Source organism: Mobula hypostoma, chromosome 9 (genome assembly GCF_963921235.1).
Source record: "Mobula hypostoma chromosome 9, sMobHyp1.1, whole genome shotgun sequence".
Classification (NCBI taxonomy): Eukaryota; Metazoa; Chordata; class Chondrichthyes; order Myliobatiformes; family Myliobatidae; genus Mobula; species Mobula hypostoma.
This window is the reverse complement of record NC_086105.1, coordinates 147,897,033-147,923,569: the sequence shown is the minus strand read 5'-3', so window position 1 is coordinate 147,923,569 and position 26,537 is coordinate 147,897,033. Positions and strand designations below refer to the sequence as shown.

The 26,537-nt window shown below is 41.9% G+C and overlaps 1 protein-coding gene across 3 annotated transcripts in view; it reads left to right on the top strand.

Annotated features, from left to right (window-relative positions):
* eef2k (eukaryotic elongation factor 2 kinase) overlaps positions 1–26,537 on the top strand; it is a 71,882-nt gene that overhangs the window by 8,711 nt on the left and 36,634 nt on the right. For 2 of the 3 annotated variants that reach the window (XM_063059412.1, XM_063059410.1), the window contains exons 2-4: positions 5,350–5,613; positions 8,641–8,688; positions 20,526–20,626. In XM_063059412.1, coding sequence (XP_062915482.1) covers positions 5,404–5,613; positions 8,641–8,688; positions 20,526–20,626 — 359 coding nt within the window. In that variant the 5' untranslated portion in view covers positions 5,350–5,403. The remainder of the gene's footprint in view (positions 1–5,349; positions 5,614–8,640; positions 8,689–20,525; positions 20,627–26,537) is intronic. The other variant, XM_063059411.1, reaches the window with a different exon arrangement.

The following is a 26,537-nucleotide window of genomic DNA, read 5'->3' as shown; positions in this document are numbered from 1 at the left end:
GCTGCCTCTGTCTTTGGGTGATGAGAAATTGCCAGACTGGAGGAACTGTTGACATAGTCTGGGCAGGTAACCGCAATGTGCGTTGTAGACGGTGCAGACTGCTGACCTAAACTACCTGCATGTGGCCCGCATCCCTTCATTCCCTCCCTGGGGGCACCATAGTAGCACAGTAGTTAGCAGAACGCTATTACAGTTCGGGGCGTTGGAGTGCGGAGTTCAGTTCCAGTGCTGTCTGTGATAAATTTGTATGTTCTTCCTGTGACCACGTGGGATTCCTCTGGTTACTCTGGTTTCCTCCCACGTACCAAAGATGCAGTGCTTAGTAGGTTAAATGGTCATTGTAAATTGACCTGTGGTTAGGCTAGGGTTAAATTGGTGTGCTGCTGTGTGGCATGGCTCATTGGGCTGGAAAGACCTGTTTCTGTGCTGTATTTCAAATCAGTCAAAGTAAATAAGATGTTCATGTGTCTGTCTAAATGCCTCTTAAACATCGGTAAGATAGAGTGGCGCAGTGGATAGAGTTGGAGACCCAGGTTCAGTTCTGTGCACTGGAGTGTGCGCATTCTCACTCCCTTCCCCAAGTCACCTAAGGGTGGTAAAGTATGGTAACTGTTAGCGTAATGCTATTACAGCGCTAGCAACCAGAGTTCAAGTCCACCATTGTCTAATTGGTTTGTACGTTCTCCCCGTGACTGTGGGTCTCCTCCGGGTGCTCTGGTTTCCATCCACATTCCAAAGACATGCAGGTTAGTAGGTCGGTTGGTCAAATGGGTGCAATTGGGCTGTATGGATCCTTTGGGCCGGAAGGGCCTGTTACCATACTGTATCTAAGTAACATAAAATTTCTGCCTTCACCACTTCCCCTGGTAGTATGTTCCAGGAACCCACCACTCTGTGCAAAATAAAAAAGACTTGCCTCCTGGATCTTCTTTATACTTCCCCGCCCCTGCCTTGTGAAATTTTATATGCTTCTGTCATCCTCCAGGGAAAACAACCCAGATGTGTCTAATCTCTGTGTACCTTTGATACAAAGCAGGCAAGATGGCATATCGGTTAGTGTAACACTTTACAGTGATGCAGAAAATCGGGGTTCAGATTGCAAGGAGTTTGTACGTTCTCCTCTGGGTGATCCAGTTTCCACCCACATTCCAAAGGCGTACGGGTTAGGGTTAGTAAATTGTGGGCCTACTACATGGGTGCTGGAAGCGTGGCGACACTTGTAGGCTGTCCTAGCATATCCTCGGACTGTGGTTGTTGATGCACATTTCACTGTGTGCTTTGTTGCACGTGTGGCAAATAAAGCTAATCTCTCTCACCCTCCCCCCCCCCAATGAGTTCCTATTGAATGCACTCTTAAGGGAGCAGTGGTCAAGCTATATTGGAGGTGATTGCAAAAATCTTTAAAAACTCGTGCTGGAACAAACTGGTTTTCGTTTAATATCGATAATTCGTTAAAATGCCTTGTTAAACAGTTTTGCTATATGCAACAAACACAATTTCTGGTTGTGTTGGAGGAGATACAGGCATCAGAGGAGAGCTGAAGAAAAGCTAAAGATTAACTTTGTCTTTTCCCCAGCTTTCCTCCTCTGCCTGTCACATGTACATCAAAACATACAGTGAAATGCATTGTTTGTGTCTCTGACCAACACAGTCCGAGGATGCACTGGGCCATGCTTCCAGCGCCACCGTAGCCTGCCCATAACTAATTAAGTCTAACTTGTACATCTGTGGAATGTGGAAGGAAACCCACATGGCCAGAGAGAGAACATTCAGACTCCTTAGAGACAGCAGCAGGAAGGACTGAAATTGGTTTGTGATGCCCCACAATTACAAGGAGCTGGCTGACACTTGGCTTTATACGAGTGTACGGAAGGATATCTCATCAGTGCAGGCTAGTGGGATTAGTATGGGTCAGCATAGACATTATTGGAACAAAGGGTCTGTTTCTGTACTGTACAACTGTGGCTATGACCATGGCACCATTTATTCTAAAATTTCTCCAGTGAGTGCTGGTCTCTTCAACCACAGTCCGAGGATATGCTAGGACAGCCTACAAGTGTCGCCACGCTTCCAGCACCCATGTAGTATGCCCACAATTTACTAACCCTAACCTGTACGCCTTTGGAATGTGGGTGGAAACTGGATCACCCAGAGGAGAACATACAAACTCCTTGCAATCTGAACCCCGATTTTCTGCATCACTGTAAAGTGTTACACTAACCGATATGCCATCTTGCCTGCTTTGTATCAAAGGTACACAGAGATTAGACACATCTGGGTTGTTTTCCCTGGAGGATGACAGAAGCATATAAAATTTCACAAGGCAGGGGCGGGGAAGTATAAAGAAGATCCAGGAGGCAAGTCTTTTTTATTTTGCACAGAGTGGTGGGCAGTTGGTGTACTAAGCCGACAGAATGTTTTTGTTACACCACATTTTGTATATATTTGGTAGAGAGTGCTTTTGTTCTTGGGTTAGTTTTTAATGTGCATGGCATTATCACTAGCGGTTGATGAATGCTAGAGGCATGAAGACTAATGCGTGGACTGCTTTCAGTAGTGAGAGGTTCTGTGTTTGGGTACATTCCTGCCCCCAAGAGCACAGTGTTGCTGCCCCGCTAGAACTTGATGTACTTTTCACGTGGACAGACACGTATGGGAGTCTGGAGCCAGCTGTTGCGTCAGCTGGCAGGTTTCAGCTGATGATTTTAATTGGCATGTGCTGTGGTAGGGAAAGCCTGGTGGAGGTTATATACAGAGAAGGAAGGGGTGCTGATAGACCAGGGAGGATTTCTGTGTCTGTGAGTGAAATGTAACTGGGAGGGGAATTAATGTCTGTAAATATTTCAGACAATTACTCAAGTGGAACTGCAAATGAAAAAGTTTATGCTGTAAAAATGTGATCTCTGGGTGAAATAAGCAGTGAAACCTGGATAGCTAATCATTGTGTCTTGCATATCATATTTCCCTTTATTAGAGAAAAAAGATTCTTTTTATAAAAGAGAAAGGAGTTAGTATGTTGTAGGCAGGTTCTCTTAGTACTGGAAACATGAAACACTTGTGGACTTTGGTCGTTGAGGCAAACGATGCATTTTACTGTATATTTCGATTATACATGTGCAAACAAAGCTGATATTTAATTTCTGGATGAAATGAACAGTGAAACTGAGAATAACTAATCATTGTGTTATGCGTATCATATACTGAATAAACTCTTCCTGGGCTCCCAGCCGAGTACAGGTATTGATTATAACTGACGTTTCGATAACAAACTCTAGCATTTTCAGGGATGATATATGGGCATGTCTAGTACAGTGGTATTTATGCCCCCATTGTCCATCCCTCCTGATTGGTTAGTCCTCATCCAATCATGTTTCTGCCCTCCCATCTTGTTTACCAATGAATTCCAGTCTTACTTAGAGCGAGGCCTTCGTCTTTGTTAAAATTCTTTTCCTCTAGTTTTATTTCAATGGCTTCCTTCACTAGATGGTCCCAACAGCCGTTGGCATGTCACAGTAGTTTTGTGCCATTGAAGTCAATCCTATGGCCACTGCGAATGCAGTGTTCTGCTACTGCCATTTTCTGTAGGTAACCCAAATGGATACACCTCCTGTGCTCCTTGATGCAGGTTTCCACCTTGCACCCTGTCTGGCCAATATACACTGCTCTGCATTCACAGGGAATCCTGTAAACGCCAGCCGACCCAGGTCCCAAGTCATCTTTGACAGGCATAAGCTGTGATTTGAGCTTTCTTACGGGTTTGTGGATGGTATTAATCTGCTATTTCTAAGTACCCTGGTGATCCTTCCAGAAACCATGGAAGGACAGGCAGTAAAGATGGGTTCCTCCTCGTTGTTAGGTTTCCTGGTTTTTCTGCTGGCCCTTTTAAGGGCCTGATTGATCTTCTTCACCTTGTAGCTACAGTATTCTGTAGGAACATCTTGCCTAATGGTCTTATTTCCTTGGGGAAGAAAGCTCAAATCATAGCTTTTACGAGTCAAAGGAATCACAGTTTACGCGTTTATAGGATTTCCTTTGAATGTGGAGAAGTGTATATTGGCCAGACAGGACGCACTGTGGAAACTCGCATCGAGGAGCACATGAGGTGTATCCGTTTGGGTTACCCAGAGAAATCGGTGGAAGCAGAACATTGCATTCACAATGGCCATTGGGTTGACATCGATGGCACAAAACCACCGTGCTGCACCAATGGCCTTTGGGACTGCTTGGTAAAGGAAGCCATCAAAATAAAACTAGAGGGAAAGAATTTTAACAAAGATGAAGGTCTCACTCTAAGTAACAACTGGAATTCCAAGGTGGGAAAGCAGAAACCTGATTGGACGAACACTAACCAATCAAGATTGGTGAACTATGGGGGTATAAATACCACCAGACTAGATATGCCCAGGCATAATCACTGTTGGAAGATCAGAGTTTGTCATCGAAATGTCGGTTATAATTGATACTTGTACTGACGGGAAGCCCGAGAAGAGTTTATTCATCATAAATGCTGGGAAAGCACTCGGTCCTATATCATATTTCCTTTATTAAAGAAGAAAAATATTTCCTTTATAAAAGCTGTAAGGCATTGGACTACAAGGTCCTATGAAGGACAGTATAAAAAAAGTGCCAACAGGAACATCAGGGTCTCACTCCCCTTGTTTGTGACATTTAGTGGGAGCATTGTATACGAAGAGCCCAAAGCATTGTTGAGGGTCCCTTCCACCCATCCTACAATCTCTTTGACCCACTGCTGTCCGGAAGGAGGTACGGGAGCATCAGGACTAGGACTGCCAGGTTTGGTAACAACTTCTTCCCTCAGGCTGTGTGACTATGAATACTCTGCACCACTGAGGTCTTGTCACTTGGACAGTGAGCTGTTTACTGTTTATCTGTGTTGCGGACTACATGCACTTTGAATTATGTTTTATTAACTTATTTGTGGTAACATTTTGTTTTATGTGCTGTCTGTGGTATACGTTTTGTGGGTGCATCGTGGTCCAGAGGAATGTTTTGTTTGGTTGTATATTTGTGCAGTCAGATGAGAATAAACTTGAACTTGGTGGAGAGAGGGTTAGTAAGTGTGGGCATGCTATATTGGTGCCGGAAGCGTGGCAACTTGCGGGCCGCCCCCAGCACATCCTCAGACTGTGGTCATAGATGCACACAGTGCATTTCACTCCATGTTTCGATGTACTAATCTTTAAATCTTTAATCTCTGGATGAAATGAAACAGTGAAACTGAGGTTAAGTAATGATTACATTTTGTGTATTGTATTTCTTTTCTTAAGAGTCCAGTAATGAATTGATAATACCATGGGCATCTGATGATTGGATCTGTTTTGTCTGCAGGAGAACCTGTTTTGCAAGACATTTGCCTGAAGCTGGAAATATTGGCAGTTAACTATGGCAGAAGATGACCTGATCTTTGAGATCGAAGGTGTTGGCAGTACAAGTCGAAACTCTGTGGACGACAGTGATGATGAAGAGCAGTATCTTATCTGCTCCATCACAGATTATGATGAACATAAGTCAAATAAGATATGCAATCGCAATTACTTGAAGGGTAAACTTTGTGAAACTTCCAGCTCCCCTGTAAGGTCATTCAACTTTAAGGTACAGTCTTAAGATCTCTCGTTTTTATGTTTTTATTTCTGCCCTTTGATTAGTACACTAATGTATTTCTATATACAAGTAATGCTTAAAAATTAACCAACATTCATTGCAGTGAGTGAGAGCCTTGCATGTGCTTATTGTCCTGGAACATACTAACGCTGGTTGTTTACAAACTCAAACTTTACTAATCAGACACTTAGAGATTAGAAGTCGGGTAGTCATTAGTTTATTGAAGCTGAAATCCGGCTTTAGGTGTGGGCACGTTAACCAGATGGTAACTACAGTTTCTTTTTGGAATTGGTGCCTTGTTGAATATTCAGTAGGATGCCAGTAGCATACAAATCGGTGAAATCCTGGTGCCCTTTCTTTAACAAAGATTTGCATTTTGTGTGAGTGATGTGTGACGTCATTAGTGACATCCTGTCAGTTCAAGGGTCAAGTCCCACACCAGAAACTCCAGCATGTAAGTGCATTCTGATGGTCAGAATCAGGTTTCTTATCACTGATGTACAGTATGTTTGTGAAATTTGTTTTACAGCAGCAATTCAGTGCAATGCACTTTTTAAAAAAAAGTTAGAATAATAAATAAATAAATGTTAGAAGAGAACAAAATAGTGGTGGTGGTGTTCATGGACCATTCATAAATCTGACGGTGGAAGGGAAGAAGCTGTTCCTAAAGCATTGAGTGTGGGTCTTTAGGCTCCAGTAACATCTCCCTGATGGCTGTAATGAGAAGAGAGCATGTCCTAGATGGTGCCTTGAGTGCAAGCTGGTTGTTCATTGAGATAGGACATATAGAGTGGAAAGTGCCGTATTTCTACTGAGAGGAGTCTTTTGCCACTTGATGTAAAAGATTCCATGGTGATATTTTGGAGAAGAGAGGAGGTGTCCTAGAGTCAATATTTTTCCCTCCTCAACATTACAGAAACAGATAATCTTGTCATTTATCTCCAAAAAATTTGCAGAAGTGTGCTGAACTGTACTGCAGCAGTAACTGCACTTTCTTTTAAAGAAAGGGGACACCATTGTCTGTAAAGTGCTTTGAAGTCACCTGATGTGACCATGGTATGCAATGAGACCATAATATATGAGAGCAGAATTAGGCCATTTGGCCCATCAAGTCTTCGCCATTCAATCATGGCTGATTTATTATCCCTCCCAATGCCATTCTCCTGCCTTCTCCCCATAACTTTGACACCCTTACTAATCAAGAACTTATCAACTTCTGCTTTAAATGTACACAGTGATTTGGCTTCCACAGCTGTCTGTGGCAATGAATTTCACAGAATTACCACCTTCTGGCTAAAAAAAAAATCCTCCTTATCTCTGTTCTAAAGGAATGTCCTTTTATTCTGAGGTTGTACCCTCTGGTCCTAGACTCCCCCCCACTATAGGAAATATCCTCTCCGTGTCCACTCTTTCGAGGCTTTTCAATATTCAATAGGGTTCAATGAGATTCCCCCCCTCCCCCGTTCTTCGAGCCTCTAGCAGGTGGAGCTCATGAGCCAACAAATGCTCCTCAGACATTAACCCTTTCACTTGTCAGTAGAAATTGCTGATGTTGGGTCTCAACCCAAAATGTCAAGGCAGCCCTTTGCCTCTAAGGACGCTGCCTGACTCGCTGAGTTCCTTCAGGAGTTTGTTACTCCAGATTCCAGCATCTGCTGTCTCTCATGACTGTTTAACAGTTTCGGTACTTGGTGAATTTTCATGCATATCTACAAGAACATCCCTTTATAACAGAGATAGGAATTTCTATACTCAGAGGGAAGTGAATCTCTGGAATTCATTGCCACAGACGGCTGTAGAGGCCAAGTCATTGTGTATATTTAAAACAGAGGTTGATAGGTTCTCGATTAGCAAGGGCGTCAATGGTTTTGGGGAGAAAGCAGAATGGTGTTGAGAGGGATAATAAATCAGCCATGATGGATTGATGAAGTAGACTCGATGGGCTGAATGGCCCAATTCTGCTCCTATGTTTTATGGTCTTTTTAATGCAAATTTTTCCTCCTCGTCCCACAGCAAATTTCAATCCAAATGCTTGTAGAGCAGTTTGTTTATTCTGAGAGTAGAGCAGAAGGATGTATATTTCATGTAAAATAATTTTGGGGAGGTTTGCTGCTAAACTAATCAGTTTTTAGTCATTTTCTTTCTTTGTCAGCAGAGCAAAAAGGGATTAACCAGCATTAGAATCTACAAGCATGCCAAAAATATTCCAAGGAGTGAGACGGAAAAAATAAAAGTACTCATATGGTGTTCAAATTTAAAGCAGAGTTAAAAGTGGTGTATTTTGTGGTAAATGTGGTATATTTTGTGGTTAAAAACCTATAGATGCTGTAAACCAACAGTAAAAACAAAAATAAAATGCTGGAAAAACTCAGCAGGTCAGGCAGCATTTGGGAAGAAAGAGCAACAGGGTTAATATTTCGGTGAATGATTCATGGTTCAAAATAAATTTATTTTCTAAGTACATATATGTCACTTTATTCTACCCTGAGATACCAGATTCTTCTGGTTATGAACTGAAGCATTAGCTCTGTTTCTCATAAACACAAGGGATGCTGCAGATGCTGAAAATCCAGAGGAACATGGAGGTCTTGTCCTGAAATGTTGGCTGTTTTACCTCTCCATAGATGCTACCTGACCTACTGAGTTCCTCCAGCTTCTTACATGTGTTATGTGTTTCTCTGTCTGTGGATCAGCGTGTTGCCAGTACTTTGTTTTTGCTTTGACATTTAATTATCACTTTACTAATTAGCCAATATGCAATCTGAGAAATAATTTGACCAAATCAGTATGCTGTATTAAGCTTTCAGAAAACTATTGGTGTCTTGTGTCATTTCGTGGAGAAAATTAAATTAAACTTCTGTTAATATTGGCCAGGTAAATCAAAAATATATACAGGGACTTTTTTCCATAATTAGAAACAGATTATGTAACTGTGCCACAGATAATGCTAACAGGCAAAGTTTTGTTTAAAATAAAATTTTCATTTTTGTATTTTTCAAATTATCTTGTGTCCTTCAGAATCACGAGACCAGTCCTAAGTTTGGCTCATTAACTGACCGAGGTCGGGTAGGTCGAATATATGCAATCATTTCATTGCGTTTTCTACTCTGTAACCATCTTGTCCCTGATTAGCTTGTATACTTCCTTGCATGTCATTGTTAATTATCCTTCCATCTTGTGTTTGAACCAGAATTCATCTCTTCCTCCTGGATCCCAGCACTGCTGATCTCTTTCCTCGCTCCCATCTAACCTCTCTCCACAGTCTCATCCTCCTCTTTTCTCCACAGCAGTTTTAAGATGCCTCTTAAACTCGGTTAACAAGTCTCTTAATTGTCCTAATGTCACTTTGTATCTTGGTGTATGTTTGATTTGAAAATGCTCTAATGTAAGTCTTGGAATCTGTTGCTAATGTTAAATGAGGTATATTAATACAGTTTTTTGTTGTTGCCATCTCTGGGGTTTGGAATCTGCCCCTTTTAACTCATTTCCCGATTCCTTCCTGTGTCAGTTTGAAAAGAATTATGATAGTGATGGCAAATGTTAAATATCCTCCGAGTCAGAGGATAGTTTTGGTATTTTAGATAAGCAGGAGCTCCTGGTTTCACTCTACGTTAGTTCTAGTCAAAGTACAGTCAGAGGTCAGACGTGAGTTGAACATGCTGGAGATATAAACAGTGCGTCAGTGTTGGTTTGAGGAATGTACTGTACCCTGAGACGGTGCCATTGACACAGCATACCAGGAGTCCACAGCATTGAACAAATAACTGGTTTTACTATTGAAAACCAAAACATATTGACAGAGCATTACAGGCACTTCTTAAGCCCATCACCCCATCTGGGGCATAGGCTGTCCTGGGCCAATAGAAGGTTGATAGGCCTTGTAGCTTCAGCTTTTACCACACGACTTCATATGTCTTCTAGCCGAAGAACCTTGCTCTCCCAGGAATTAGGTCTTTGGAGCTTTTGTTGGGTTTTCTGCAGCTCCGGGTTTTTACAGGTTAGGGCTGCTAACTCCATGCCCAACCTTCCTCCTTTCATAGTTGGGCTTGGGGGCATCCCTGGCGGAGTTATTACAGGCACTAGTATTACATTTAATTGAATCTTTCCAATAAGGAGCATTCCATAGAAAAGCATTCTGTTCCCCCCGCCCCCATCGAGCAGAAAAGATTCAAAAGCATGTACCACCGGGATCAAGGACAGCTTCAACCTCACTCCCCACTGTTATAAGACTATTGAACAGTGGATCTTGACTCTTATTGTCTGCCTGCACTGCACTTTTGCTGTAACTGTAATACTCTATTCTGCATTCTGTTACTGTCTTATCTTAATAACTTGATCCCTTTGGTCAGTGTGCAAGGCATATTTTTCTTTGTATCTCAATGCATGTAACAATAATAAAACCAATTTGCCAATTCCCTCCACTTAATTGTGAGTAAAAGTTGGATACTAATGCGTGGGATGGGCAGGGGGCTTTGGGGGCTTGCATTTTTATTTCTGTCATATATTCTTTGGGGGAATTCTTCTGTTTTGAGGATGTCTGTGGAGAGTAAGAATTTCAGGTTGTATATTATATACATTCTCTGATACTAAATAGAATTATTGAACTATTGTGTGGGTGCTGCTTGCTGCAGGGTTTCCTGGTACACCAGTGTCTATGGATCATTTGGTGTTGGAATGGGTGTATTATTGTCACTTGTATCAAGATACCATAAGGATCTTGTCTTGCATACTGTCCATACAGATTAAATCATTACACAATGTCTTGAGGTAGAACAAGGTAAAACATTAACAATGCAAAAGGGTTAAAAGTGCAGTGCAGGCTAGTTATGAAGCACAAGGTCATAATGTGGTAGATTGTGAGTACGAGTCCATCTTATTAAACAAGAGGTCCATTCAGTAGTGGGTTAGAAGCTGTCCTGGAGCCTTGTGGTATGTGCTTCCAGACTTTTGTATCTTTCTGCCCAATGAGAGGGGGAAGAAGAAAGAATGCCTGGGGTGGGTGGAGTCTGATCATACTGTCTGCTTTACAAAGGCAGTGAGAAGTGTTGACAGAGCAGATGGCAGGAAGGCTGGTTCCTCTGATGTACTGGGCTGTGTCCACAACTTTGTAGTTTCTTGGGCTCTCAGGCAGAGCATTTGCCGTACCAAGCTGTGATGCATCCAGACAAAAGGCTTTTGCTGGTGAAGCTGGACAGCATACAAATCTTAAGTGATCTGAAGTGGGCCACAAGAGCAAAAGTAGATTGTTTACAATCGCTTCCTTCTTCTTAAAAAGCAACTTTGAGCTGATGTTGATGTGTGAGAGCAGGATGTATGGTGTCATTCTGACACTGTCAAACACAAGGACAGAATTTCAATTCCACTTAGTCTAATAATAATGTGTTTTGAATGCAATGTATTAGAAATTGCATTATATATCTGTGTTTAACAGCTTTTAATTGCCTGGGGGGGTGTCTAGTGACCTATTTATATTGCAACGTAATCCTTTGTTGCAACCCTGTGGTGCCAGATTTGCCCAGCCTCCAATGGTAAATTGGTTTATGATTGTCACATGTACCAAGGTACAGTGAAAAACTATACAGTGGTTACTGTAACACTTTAGAGGGCTGGTGACCCAGGTTCATTTCCTGCCACTGTCTATAAGGAGTTTCTACATTCTCCCCATGACTGCTTGGGTTTCCTCCAGGTGCTCCAGTTTCCTTCCACAGTCCAAAGACCTACAGGTTAGTAAGTTGTGAGCATGCTATGTTGGTGCTGGAAGCATGCTAACACTTGGATGCTGCCCCCAGTACATCCTCAGACGGTGTTGGTCATCGATGCGAACAGTGCATTTCACGTATGTTTTGATGCACATGTGACAAATAAAGCTAGTCTTAGATTCTAATCCTGTCTCTCAGATCAGTTCACCTTACTACTGCATAGAGGTAGTACGAATTTAAATAGGAACAGAAAGCAGAATGAAGTGCAAATTACAGGGAAAGTGCTCTGCAGACACAATAAGATGCAAGGCCATAATGAGTTTGAGTCTGTCTTATTGTACTAGTGAACTGTTCAATCCATCTTGTAACAGCTGGGTAGAAGCTGTCCTTGAACCGGGCAAAACAGTAGTCCAATAAAACTCTATCAGTGATAATCCAGCGTGCTCGATGCTGGATGTTCAGGGCTAAAAGGTCTTGTTTCCAATTAATACCTCAAAGCCCTTATAAATTCACTTTATTGATGTTCTAGAGCACCACGCAGCACAGAAAAAGGCCATCTAATCCATGCCTACCTGATCTTCTGCCTAGTCCCAATGATCTGCACCTGGACCATATCCCTCCATACCCCTCCCATCCATGTACTTAACCAAGCTTGTCTTCATTGGAACAGTTGAGCCCACATCCACTGGCAGTTCATTCCACACTCTCGCCATCCTCTGAGTGAAGAAGTTCTGCCGCAAGTGCCCCTTAAATATTTCACCTTTAACCCTTAACCTATAACCTCTCGTTCAAGTCTTGCATAACCTGCATGATCGTTAATTCTTCTTCCATTTTGAGTTTGTCTTCTTTAATTTTCATCTTTCTCCTGGATCCCAGCACTGCTGATCTCTTTCCTGTCTCCCATCTAACCTCTCTCCACAGTTTCATCCTCCTCTTGTCTCCACACCAGCTTTAAGATGCCTCTTAAACTCGCTTAACGAGTCTCTTAACTGTCCTATTGTCAGTTTATATTTTGACGTATGTTTGATTTGAAAATGCTTCGGTGTAAGTCTTGGAATCTGTTGCTAATATTAAATGAAGTATACTACAGTTTTTTTTGTTGTTGCCAGCTCTGGGGTTTGGAATCTGCCCCTTTTAACTCATTTCCCAATTTCTTGCTGTGTCAGTTTGAAAAGAATTGTGATAGTGATGGTAATTGTTAAATATCTTCAGAGTCAGAGGTGTGGTTCTGTTTAGTTTTGGTGTTTCAGATAAGTGGGAGCCACTGGTTTCACTGTGTGTTAGCTGTAGTCAGAGGTCAGAGACGTGAGTTGAACATGACGAAGATATAAACAGTGCGTCAGTATTGGTGACGGATGTACTGAGACGGTTCCATTGATACAGTGTACCAGGCGTCCGCAGCACGGAACAAATAACTGTATTCACAGGACATTACAGGGACCTGAAGAGAAAATGCCTGTGTATCTCTGTAAGATCTCCCTCATTGGCTTGCATTCTAGGGACTGAAGTCTTAATTTATTCAGTTCAGGTCCTCAAGTACCAGCAATATCCTTGTAAATTTTCTCTGCACTCTTTGAAACGTATTGCTATCTTTCCTGTAGTTAGGTGACCAGAGCTATCACTCTAGTTATTAACATAGATAGAAGGTAGTCGAAACGAGTTTGGGAGCTGGTGTTCTGGTTAATCGCATGCATGGTGAGCCAAATGCTGAACCATTAGGATTTCTGAATGGTTGGTTGGCAGGTTATTGGGAGTTTTATTATTTGTGCTGTGGAGCCACATTTAACACTTAATGTCTGGTAGACAAGCTGCTCACTGTCGGAGGTAGGATCATAGGGTCAGTGATCTCAGAAGCATGAGCTGAGCTGAATGAGTGAGTCAGGAGCTGAGCCCTGCCTCCACAGACTTGCACACAGTCCTGCTGACTGTGTGGCTGTAGCAACATTTACTTACCAAATCTCCAGCTAGAGAACCAGAACACCAGTCTGCGTTGTCATCTGCTGTGAACTCATTTCCTTCTGCAGACCTACAGGGATGAGGACTGACCTCTTGGCCACATTTAGTGTGAGCGTGTGTGTGCGTGTGCGTGCGTGTACACACAAGAAGTGCAGAAACCAAAACCGTGGCTGAGATGGTTCAAGGAGGAGGTGGTCAGAGGATAGATTCAAGTCGAGGCCAACAAACCCAGTGAAGATTTCCTCTGAAGCAACTGTTTATTTTCCGTTTCCTGATTGCCCGCACTCTTGACAGCAAAGTAATGACCTTAATGGCCTGAAGCTCAAAGCTGCATTGAGTACTTCTGCCTGTTCTTTACCATCTGCTGCTCTAATGCCACCTTCCTCTCTCTTTCCTCCAGTAGCTTTTTGGTCTCTTGACCCTTGTTATGGCCTTGCAACTTTTTGTCTCTTTATCTGAAACACTTTATTCTGCATTCTGTTTTTGCTTTCCGTTGTACTACCTCAGTGCACTTTCATGAAATCATCTGTATGGGTAGTATACGAGATAAGTTTTTCACTGTACCTTGGTATATGTGACAATAATAAACCAATTTGCCAATGTAGGTAGGGCTAATGTGGCACCAGAGAGGATACCACAGGATTACATTTAGAAATTAATCAGTCACGTCAGCCTTTTCATTGTAGGTTTCTGGTCCTCCTGATTTTTGATGTCAGACGCCTTCTCCTGTCTTGCTCATTATAGAATCATATTTAATCTCATTTTGTCTGTGCTGAACTCGTGTTCTGCACAGTCTCATTGACCTGCACCTGGACCACAGCCCTCCATTCACTTCCCATCCATGTACCTATCCAAGCTTTTCTTAAATGTTGAAATTGAACCCACATCCACCACTTGTGCTGGCAGCTCGTTCCACCTCCACACTCGCAACACCCTCTGAGTGAAGAAGTTCCTCCTTAAATATTTCATCCTTCTCCCTTAACCTATGGCCTTTAGATCTAGTCTCACCCTATCTCAGTGGAAAAAGCCTTAACCCTATCTATACTCATAATTTTGTACACCTCTATCAAACCTCCCCTCATTCTCCCATGTTGCAGGGAATTAAGTTCTAACCTACTCAGTCTTTCCCTATAAGTCTAGTCCTCAAGTTCTGGCAACATTGTGGTAAATTTTCTCTGTTCTCTTTCAATCTTACTGATATCTTTCCTGCAGGGAGCTGACCAGAACTGCACACAGTACTCTTGAGTTTGGTCAATATAACACCTCAACTCCTGATTCATGAAGGTCATTGTGGCTAAAGTTCTCTTTATGACCAATTCAGAATCAGGTTTATTATCACTGGCATATGTTGTGAAATTTGTTGTTTTGTGGCAGCAGTATAGTGCAATAGATAATAAAAACTACAAGTTAAAATAAGAATATGTAAAAATAGAACATTAAAGTAGTGCAAAAGGAGAGGAAAAATAGTGAAGTTGTGTTCGTAGGATCATTGTCCATTCAGAAATCACCTGATAGAGGTGAAGAAACTGTTCTTGAAACATTAAGTGTGTGTCTTCAGGCTCCTCTACCACCTCTTTTATGATTGTAATGAGAAGGGGGCATGTCCTGGGTGCTGGATGCCATCTTTTTGAGGCATCGCCTTTTGAGGGTGACCAGGATGCTGGGGAGGCCAGTGCCCATGATGGAGCTGGCTGAGTTTACAACCCCCTGCAGCTTTTCCCAATGCTGTGCATGCCAGATGGTGATGCAACAGTTAGAATGCTCTCCGTAGTACATCTGTAGAAATTTACGAGAGTTTGGTAGCATATCAAGTCATCTCAGACTCCTAAAGGCGGGAGGAAGAGATAGCAGCGTGCCGCGCGTGCGCAGCCCTCCGGTGAAAATGATATTGTATCCGTTAAATAGGGGCCGCGGACAATTCTGATTTGATGGAGACAGACGTGAAAGCACAGAGGAACATCTGGAGAAATTTCTGAAACGCAAGTTCGCTGCTGTTGTTACTGCGCGATCGAGAATTTTCCGGAGGGAAGGTCTCAAAATCCCCGGCTTTGCCTGCTGTTGGCGACCGAGTTTGAAGTCGAATCATTCGGATAGAGATGGTGCTCGGTACTCGGTGTCGGAGAGCTGATCAGAGCTCGAAGCTTTCGGATGACTCAGATGTGGTCGGGTATGGCAGGGAGAGTTTTTCTTCCTTCTCCCATCTGCGTGAGATGTGGGACATTTGAGAGACTTTGAACTTTTTATTGTGCTCATGGACTGTCCTTCACCAAGTTATGGTATTGTTGCACTGTTGTAACTATATGTAATAATTATGTGGTTTTGTTAGTTTTCAGTCTTGGTCTGTCCTGTGTTTTGTGATATCACACCTGAGGAAATATTGTATCATCTCTTAATGCATGCATTACTAAATAACAATAAAAGAGGACTGCGTGTCTTCATAATCTAATCTAATGAAATATAGCCGCTGTTGTGCCTTCTTTATAATTGTATCTATCTGCTGGGCCCAGGAAAGACCCTTGAGATGTTAACACCCAGGAGCCTGAAACTGCTCACCTTTACCACTTCTGATCCATTGATGAGGACGGTGTGTGTTCCCTGGATGCTTTGTTCCAGAATTCCACCATCAATTCCTTGTTCTTACTGACATTGAATGCAAGGTTATTGCTGCAACGCCATTCAACCAGATGATGTTTTTCACTTCTGTATGCTCCGTGTCACCATTTGAAATTCTGCCAACAATTGTGTCATTGCAAATTTATAGATGGTGTTTGATCTGTGCCTAGCCACACAGTCATGGGTGTAGAGAGAGTAGATCAATGGGCTAGCATGCCAGTGTTTATTGTCAGTGAGATGGAAGTGTTATTCTGACCTACACAGACTATGGTCTCCCAGTGAGGAAGTCAAGGATCCATTTGCAGAGGGAGGCATAGAGGCTCAGGTTTTGGAGCTTGTCGATTAGAACTGTAGGAATGGTTGTGTTGAATGCTGAGCTGTAGTCAATAAACAGCAGCCTGACCTGATTATTACTGTTGTCCAGATTATCCAAGGCCAAGTGGAGAGCCAGTGAGATTGCATCCGCTGTAGACTATTGTGGTGATAGAAAATTGCGGTGGGTCCAGGTCCTTGCTTAGGCAGGAGTTGATCTTAGCCATGACTAACCTGTCACCTGTGACACCGCTTTCTTCTGCAGTGTTGTGGAACTGTGGCAGTAATGTAGGCCAACATCCAGTGCAGCACCGAGGGAAGGATTTGTGTCTAATAGTGAAGTCTTGTAGATTCAGATTTCAGAATTATTTATTTATCACATGTACATCAAAGCATACAGCTAAATGCATCGTTTGCATTAGCTACCAGGATGTGCTGGTGCGAGCCCGTGAATGTCACCACACATTCCAGTGCCAGCATAGCTTGTCCATAATGTTGAGCAGAACAAGCCCCTTTCCCTCCCTCTGCTCACACACGCACACAGGCCTCTCGGCCTCCATTCCTTGGCTGTGGACTCGCAGATGTTGGCCTTCCAACCTCTGGACAAGTTGAGGATCTTGCAGAAGGCATGTAAAACCAAGATCTCTCCTGGCTTCTTAGACATACAGTAGAAGTCCTGGTCTTCTGACCAATAATTATCCCTCAGCAGGTTGTTATAGCAACTGTCACTGGTGTTTTCTGCACTACAGCCGTAACTACAGAGGCGAAGTGCTGTATTGTATGTACAGCTCGTTGGCATTGGAATAGGTTTCTCAATATCAACATGTACTGAGATACAATGTAAGTTTGTCTTGCTGTTCATGCAGATCAGATCATTACATAGTACGTTGAGGTGGTACAAGGGAAAACAATAACAGAATGCAGAATGAAGTGTTGCAGTGCAGATAGATAATAAGGAACAAGAACATAATCTGGTAGATTGAGGTCAACAGTTCATCTTGTCACATGAGATTTGTTCAAGGTACATCTGAGGTTGTGAATGTGCTTTAGAGTTGTAATTTTGAATAAGTTTGCGTTGTGTTGTATTAGAGGCAGCCGCACCTATTATCTCTGCTGCCTTTTACTTTTATCTGTTCCATGTTACAATCAGTTTCTTTGGACTATTTTCTCAGAAAAATCTTATTTTAAATTAGAAATAAACTAACAGTATCCTTCAAGTATTTCTCAGCAACCTTTCTGGCTTCTCTCAACTTCCGCTAATTCAACCACAAACTGCATACAGTTTCCAACTGAATCAACTCATACAAAATGTGAGAGGAACTCAGCAGGTCAGGCAGCATCTATGGAAATGAATAAACAGTCAACTGAATTTTTCAGATCACATTTTCCAATCTAAGGTCCACTCACATTTTTCAAAGAATGTGATTCAAATTTAATTTTTACTTTTTGAGATTGGCTATTTATTTCTTCACAGAAGATAAACTGAGCAGAAGACACCAAGTTGCACTGAAAGTTGATTGATTATCTCTTTCTTCAAATTAAAAAAAAAAGTGGTTTTATAGAATCTTAATTTGCCACTTGACAGAGATGAATATAAATTTATTATCCCAAAAAGTGTGGTCCTAAGTTCAAATCCGGCTGGCTCCCTTGCACATTTCCATCCGTGTTGGGTTGAATGTCAAGCTAGCAACTTGGCCTCGTAAAAAACAGACAAAAATGCTAAAGAAATGGCGAAGTTGCGCCCAGTGTGCCACAATGTGCAGATAGGAACAACAGCAATCCCAAAAACAATAGTATTTTCTTGTTGTCATTCAAGTGCTTACCTAATGACTTTGGAGGGGAATCCTATCCAAAAACAACATAGTGATAATTGTCAGCTGACCTGACGAACACTCTGAATCCACTCGCTGGAAGGAGTGATCCAGAATAAATATTATTGTCTTGTCTGTGTTGACCATACCATTTATCCACAAATATATCAATATTTCAGATGCAAAAATAAATTCTACAGATGACAAAAATTCCAACTACAAGATTTGGTGAACTGGGCACTGTATGATGGCAGTAGTTATCATGAAGATCTATGTCAAAGTTTGTTTCATGGCTTCTATATTTAAAGATAAAAATACAGTGAAATGTGCCATTTGCATCAAGGATGTGCTGTGGGCAGCCTGCAATGTCGCCATGCTTCCACGCCAGTGTTGCATGCTTATGATTTACTGATCGTAACCCTAACAGAAACAAGAGAAAATCCACAGATGCTGGATATCCAAGCAATGCACACAAAATGCTGGAGGAACTCAACAGGCCAGGCAGTGTCTATGGAAAAGAGTACAATCGACGTTTCGGGCTGAGATCCTTCAGCAGGACTAGAGGGGAAAAAAGAGATGAGGAGTCAGATTAGAAGGTGGGGGGAGGGGTGGAAGCAATACACAGTGATCAGTGAAACTGGGAGGGGGGAGGGATGAATAAAGAACTGGGGGCTGGAGAAAGGGGAATCCAATAGGAGAAGACAGAAGGCCATGGAAGAAAGAAAAAAAGGAAGGAGCACCAGAGGAAGGCAGTTGGAGGCTACCCAGACGGACTATAAGATATTGCTCCTCCAATCTGACTGTGGCCTCCTCGCGATGGTAGAGGAGGCCATAGATGGACATATGGGAATGGGAAGTGGAATCAAAATGGGTGAACGCTGAGAGATCCCGCTTTTTCTGGCAGACGGAGTGTTGGTGCTCAACAAAGTGGTCTACCAGTCTACATGGGGTCTCACTGATATACAAGAAGCCACACTGGGGGCACCAGATACAATAAATGATCCCAACAGACTCAGAGGTGAAGTGTCACCTCACCTGGAAGGACTGGTTGGGACCTGAATGGTAGTGAGGGAGGAGGTGTAGGGGCAGGTGTAGCACTTGTTCTGTTTGCAAGGATAAGTGCCAGGAGGAAGATTAGTGGGTATGGATGACTGGACATGGGAGTTGCATGGGAGCGGTCCCTGTGGAACTCAGAAAGTAACCCTAATTTGGGAGGAAACTGGAGCACCTGAGGAAACCCACATGGTCATGGGGAAAACGAGCAAGCTCCTGACAGACTGTGGTGGGAATTGAACCTCAATCTTATAGCAGGTGCTGTTACGAAGCAATAGCACTAATGATCAGTTATTTTGGTCAGGGCTGCTTGTGCCCTCAAGCATGTGAAAGCAAATATTGCATCTGATGCAAGTGCTTGAACATTGCATGAAAGCAAGGTTGTGGAAGCTTCCTGACTGCCCTCAGTGAACCAGGCTTTTGAAGGGCAACATGCTGTTGAAATTCTTCAGCACCTGCATTGTAAAGGAGTTGAAATGGGCATTGTCAGATTTGACTTGTCAAGTGAATGAATGTATTATGAAGTATCCATTGGTCTCCTGAACCAGTGTGGATAACTTCACTCATCTCAATCCCGAACTGATTGGACAATCTCTTTGAAGGACTCTACAACTCATGTTCTCAATATTGTATACTTATTGTGTATTTGCACTGTTTGCCGTCTTTTGCATGTTGATTGCCGGTCTTTGTAGTTCTTCATTGATTCTAAAATATTTCTTTGTTTTACTGTGAATGCCTACAAGAAAGTAAATTTCAGGGTAGTATAGAGTGTCATATATGTACTTTGAAAATAAGTTTTCTATGAACTTTGATCGAAAGGTGAATAGTACGAAAGGAAATGGACTTGTTTTCATTGCTAATTAATATCTAAGCAATGATGAGAAATGCAGTATACCCACTCCAAGTGTGCTCTTGGAGATAACGTTGGAAAATTCATTCTTCATTACGGAAAGTTGCAGGTGCCCAGAGGGAAGATGAGGTATTATTGTTCTAGTAGGAGCAGGATTGAGAATTAAAGTGGCCTGAAACAAGAAGCTCGAAGGTCAGCCTCTGCAAAACTAGTTTCCCATCGTCCTCTGTAAGGTAATTTCTGAACCTAAGCGGGTTAAAATAGTGTGCATTTGTTAATCTTCTCAAATCGCACTGAGACCGGATCTTGAGCACTGATTGAAGCTTTTGCTTGGATTAGTGTTCATATTTTGGACTTGAAATCAGATTTTTTTTTTCTCCCTTGCATTGTATACATTGTAAATATTTGGTTATGGATGTTCGTGAATGTTCACTCCACTTCCAGCATTGAATTGTGATTGGACTTTGGCTCCTGGTTCTGATATGGACCTCTGACTGGTTTACAACTACAAAAAAACACAGCGCCCTATGCAGAATACATTTTGTAAATAAAATTCAGTGTTGGCACCAGTACTTTGAAAGGAAATGAGCTGTTCCTTCTGTTGTGCAGGAAGCTTGGAAGCATGCATTTGAAAAAGCCAAGCACATGCCTGATCCTTGGGCTGAATTCCACCTGGAAGAAATTGAGACAGAGACAGCAACTCGTTACAGGTCTGTTCCTCTTGCTTTAATTCTACTGTTCTAATCAGCACCACAGTAGCATAGCGGTTACCACGGTGCTATTATCACTCAGGGCGTTCCGGAGTTTCGAGTTCAATTCCAGTGTCATTTTGTAAGGAATTTCTGTACATCCTCCCCGCGGAATGAGTGGGTTTTCCTTGGGTGCTCTGGTTTCCTCCCATAGTCTAAATAAATACTGGATAGGTTAATTGTTCTTTTTCAATCTTTTTATTAGTTTCATAAAAATAAACATAACATGGTAATGGTACAAAGTTATTGGGAATACATTGTTATAATTAGCATAAGTGATTATAAAGCCACTTAACACTTAAATGATAAAACTCCCAATCATATAGGATACAAATGAACAATATAAAACAAAGAAAGATATCTAAAAAAAAAATCATGAAAAAGGGAAAAAAAATTATAACCCCCCCAAAAAAAACTAATCTAAACAGAATTAATCAACTAAAGAAAAAAAAAGACATGGGCTGTTTTATAACATCTTAAAAAAAAGAGAGAAGAGAAAATCTTAATGTCGACAACTCCGTTCGTCTCAACCAATATTACAAAGAAATAAGTAAGTTTGGAAAAGGAAAAATTATGTCATATGAAAATGTTGAATAAATGGCCTCCAAGTCTTTTCGAATTTAATAGAGGGATCATAAACAACACTTCTAATTTTTTTCCAAATTTAAACACAGCATAGTTTGAGAAAACCAATGAAATATGGTAGGAGGATTAATCTCGTTCCAATTCAGCAAAATGGATCTTCTAGCCATTAAAGTAAGAAATACAATCATCCGACGAGCTGAAGAGGTTAAATGATTTGATTCTATCATTGGTAACCCAAAAATAGCAGTAATTGGGTGAAGTTGTAAGTCTATATTCAAAACCATTGAAATAATATCAAAAATATCTTTCCAATATTTTTTCAACAAAGGACATGACCAAAACATGTAAGTTAAAGAAGCTATCTTGGAATGACATCTATCACATATAGGATTTATATAAGAGTAATAACGGAATAATTTATCTTTGGACATATGAGCCCTGTGCATTACTTTAAACTGTATCAACGCATATTTAGCACATATAGGGGATGAGTTAATTAATTGAACCTTCCACTATGGATCAAGCTTATTTAGATTGGAAAATCAAAGGTATAGTACGATTTCGTGATTTATTTTTGGATAATTGTTTTATGTCCTTCAAACAACTACCTAATAAATATAATTTGCCTAGATCTCACTTTTTTAGATATCTACAGGTTAGAAACTTTTTAATAACTGTTTCTCCTAATTTTCCACATTTATATCCAATGGATATTTTGGAAAAAATTTTAGATTTAAATCTTTTTCAAAAAGGTGTTGTAGCAATTATTTATAATATAATTATGAATTTATGTCCTGATGTATCTAATAAAATTAAAACCGATTGGGAAAGAGAACTTAAAATCACTGTACTGATTGAAAAATGGGAAAAAAATTCTTCAATTAGTTGGATAAATTAATTGGCATTGTAAATTGTCCTGTGATTAGGTTAGGGTTAATCACGGCTTTGGGTTTGCTTGGGCAGTGTGGCTTAAAGGGCCTACTCCTCGCTTATGGCTAAATAAATAAATATTTTCTTCAGGTTTTTAGAAGATGTATAGTATGTTAGGGTGATATTCTGTGAAACAGTGATTCAACGCACAATAAACATGATTTGAGGTGGTAGAGTTAGAATGTGCTGAAACTGAAGACATCAGAAAATTTGCCAGCATTTGTTCCAGAGCTACCTTTAGGTCACAGATTTTAAAATACAAATTAATTTCTCAACAGTTCCACTGAAATAAAGCAAAAACAGTGTTGACATCTTTCCTTGTACACAGGGCAAAGTCTTACTCCTTCCTTGCACCTTTTGATGTTGAGGTTTAATAGAACATTACAGCACAGTACAGGCCCCTCAGCCCATGTTGGGCCAACTCGAGCTCTCTATCCAAATGGAGAATGGTCACTGAGGTCATAGCCATGCAGCACTTCTGACTTACCTGAATCAAAACAATCCAATGCATCACACACCCTGGTCTCTGTCTCTGTCTCCATAGTCCTGCAATATTTTGCCTTGTAGAGTGAACTGGAATTGTATGAAGGTTTAGGAGGCATTTCTACAGAAATTAGAATAGAGGGGAAAGGGAGGGGTATGGACCAAGTGCAGACAGATTGGATTCATTAAAATTGGAATCAGTCAGCACAGGCACTGTGGGCTGAAGGGCCTGTTCCTGTGCTCTATTGTATTGTACTATGCTTACAACTGGCTCTGCACCTTCTTTTTCCCCCCAGCTTATATTAACTCACTGTAAAATACTTATCATCCCATGGCATTCTTGCTAATTATTCTAATTATGTGTTCTGTGATTACTGCCTGCTATGCTTGTGTAAACAGTTTCTTAGTCTATCAGACAGGAGAGCTATCTCAACTTATGTAGTTTTCACATGTCAGAAATCCTCAGTCCTTGCACAAGGCTTTGATATCTTTCAAAGACGAGAGGCAGTTTACTATAATTATAGCAGCTAGTGTAAAGCTTTACGTTGCCAGTTATCAGGGTTCATTTTCCACAGTTCTCCGTAACAAGTTTGTACATTCTCTCCATGAATAACACACGAGTTTCCTCCAGGTGCTCTGGTTTCCTCCCACATTCCAAAGTCGCATGGGTTAGGTTTAGTGAGTTGTGGGTATGCCCTGTTGGTGCTGGAAGCATGACGACACTCGTGGGCTGCCTCCAGCACATTCTCAGGCTGTTGCTCATTGGCTCAAATGGTGCATTTCACTATGTTTTGATGTACATGTGACAAATAAAACTAATCTTTAAAGAACTTTAAATTGTTAAAGGTCTCTTTAAAAATCTTAAAAAATACCTTAGCTTGAAGATTATAAAATTTCTTTCAGTATTAGCATAATCTGCTGTTTTAACCACATTTGGATCTCTGTGCTGGGCGTGAGAGGGCAACCTTTAAATAGCAAGATTGTAACCAGGCATCACCATTGCTGGCTGACTCTGGCAAAGCCCTGACAAGCTTTTAGAATTGATTTTAAATTTCATTTTTAAAGCTCTCAGTGTTCTGGGACTGAAGTACATCGCAGAATCACCTTTTTATAACCTTGCTCAAGCTCTCAGGTCTTCTTCAGCTGGTCTCTTAAATCTAAGCAGTCTCTATCAGAATTGTCAGCTCTGCTTTTTTGAACTCTATTCCTAAACTGTGGAATTTAATAGCTAAAACTATAAGCAATGCACTTAGATGACGCTTTTAAACACCTGCTCAAAACCTATTTATTTAACCTTGCTTTTAACCAACATCTTATTGTCTTTTATTTTCATGTTTTTATTTTTTATCTTCATGTTTACACTTTATCCGATTATAAAGCACTTTGAACAAAACTGTTTGTATGAAAAGTTCCTCTATAAACGACTTATTATTACTACATTCTTGATTTATGACTGAGCTTGGCAATTTGCCAGCTTAATCAAGCTTGTGTCACCACAGTATATGGTTAAACTCACTGGGAGCTGAACAATCATGTTTGTTCCTACCCTGAAATTGAAAACATTTAGTGACTACTTGTCCATTTTTTTGCTGCCAACACATTGTCACGAGGCAGAGCTATTGAGATCCACTGCAGATTTTATTCCCCTTCTCTAAAGCCAAAAATAGAATAGTTTCTGCTTGAAATAGAAATTCCAGCAAGTCTGGTGGTAAACTGGTTTAAAATTTTCTTGTGGGAAAATTTATAGCCTGTCAATGTGGTCATCAAGTAGCTGTCACTGATCGCTCTTCATTATTCCCTCTCAGCCCCATGGAGTGGCACGTCCATGTTGTTGGGAACGAGAAGTAACATTCTGACTGCAAAATCAGCAGCAGGCTGCAGTAGAGATGTCCACCAACTCAGGTGGATTAAAGCATAGAGCACATTACAGGCTCTTCGGCTCACAACGTTGTGCCAAACTTTTAGCTGACCCTAAGGGAAATCATACCCTTCCCTCCTACATAGTCCTCCAATATTCTATCCATATGCCTTTCTAAGAGATTCTTAAATGCCATTAATATATCTGCCTCTACTATCACCCTGGCAGCATGTTCCATGTACCCACCACTCCCTATTGGGGAGAAAAATACCTCTGATGTCCCCCATATACTTTATTCCAATCACCTTAAAATTATCCCCCCCTGGTATTAGCCATTTCTGCCCTGGGAAAATGTCTCTATCTATCAACTCAATCAACATCTCTTAACAATTTGTATATCTCTATCAAGTTACCTCTCATTCTCCTTTCATCCAAAGAGAAAAGCCTTAGCTCACTCAGCCTGTCCTTATAAGGCATAGTCTCTTATCCAGGCAGCATCCTGGTGAATCTGCTCTGCACTGTCTCTAAAGCTTCTACATCTTTCCTGTAATGAGGCGACTAGAACCGAACAAGATATTCCAAGTGTGGTCAAATCAGAGTTTTATAGAGCTACCACATTATCTTAAACACAAAATAATCTGCAGATGCTGGGGTCAAAGCAACACTCACAACACGCTGGAGGAACTCAGCAGGTCGGGCAGCATCCGTGGAAAAGATTGGTCGACGTTTCGGGCCGGAACCCTTCGTCAGGACTGTAGAGGGAAGGGGCAGAGGCCCTATAAAGAAGATGGGGGAGGGTGGGAAGGAGAAGGCTGGTAGGTTCCAGGTGAAAAACCAGTAAGGGGAAAGATAAAGGGGTGAGGGAGGGGAAGCAGGGAGGTGATAGGCAGGAAAGGTGAAGAAGGAATAGAGGAAAACACAATGGGTAGTAGAAGGAGGCGGAACCATGAGGGAGGTGATAGGCAGCTGAGGGAGGGGGCAGAGTGACATAGGGATAGAGGAAGGGAGGGGGAGGGAATTACCGGAAGTTGGAGAATTCTATGTTCATACCAAGGGGCTGGAGACTACCTAGACGGTATATGAGGTGTTGCTCCTCCAACCTGAGTTTAGCCTCATTATGGCAGTAGAGGAGGCCATGTATGGACATATCTGAATGGGAGTGGGAAGCAGAGTTGAAGTGGGGGCTACTAGGAGATCCTGTCTGTTGTGGCGGACGGAGTGGAGGTGCTCGACGAAGCGGTCCCCCAATCTGCGTCGGGTTTCACCGATGTAGAGGAGGCTGCACCTGGAGCACCGGATGCAATAGATGACTCCAACAGACTCACAAGTGAAGTGTTGCCTCACTTGGAAGGACTATTTGGGGCCCTGAGTGGTGGCAAGAGAGGAGGTGTAGGGACAGGTATAGCACTTGCACTTACAGGGATAAGTGCCAGGTGGGAGATCCATGGGGAGGGACATGTGGACCAGGGAGTTGTGGAGGGATTGATCCCTGTGGAAAGCGGAGAGGGGTGGAGAGGGAAAGATGTGCTTTGTGGTGGGGTCCTGTTGAAGGTGGCGGAAGTTGCGGAGGATAATGTGCTGGATCTGGAGGCTGGTGGGGTGGTAGGTGAGGATAAGGGGAAATCTGTCCCTGTTCTGATGGCGGGAGGATGGGGTGAGAGCCGAGTTGCGGGTGAGGGCATCATTGATGACAGCAGAAGGGAAACCATGATCCTTAAAGAAAGAGGACATTTGAGATGTCCTGGAACGGAAAACCTCATCCTCGGAGCAGATGCAGCAGAGACAGAAGAACTGGGAATAGGGCATGGCATTTTTGCATGTGGCGGGGTGGGAAGAGGTATAGTTGAGGTAGTTATGAGAGTCAGTGGGCTTGTAGAAGAACACTTCACTTGTGAGTCTGTTGGGGTCATCTATTGTATCCAGTTCTCCCGGTGCGGCCACCTCTACGTCGGTGAAACCCGACGCAGATTTGGGGACTGCTTCGTCGAGCACCTCTGCTCCGTCCACCACAACAGA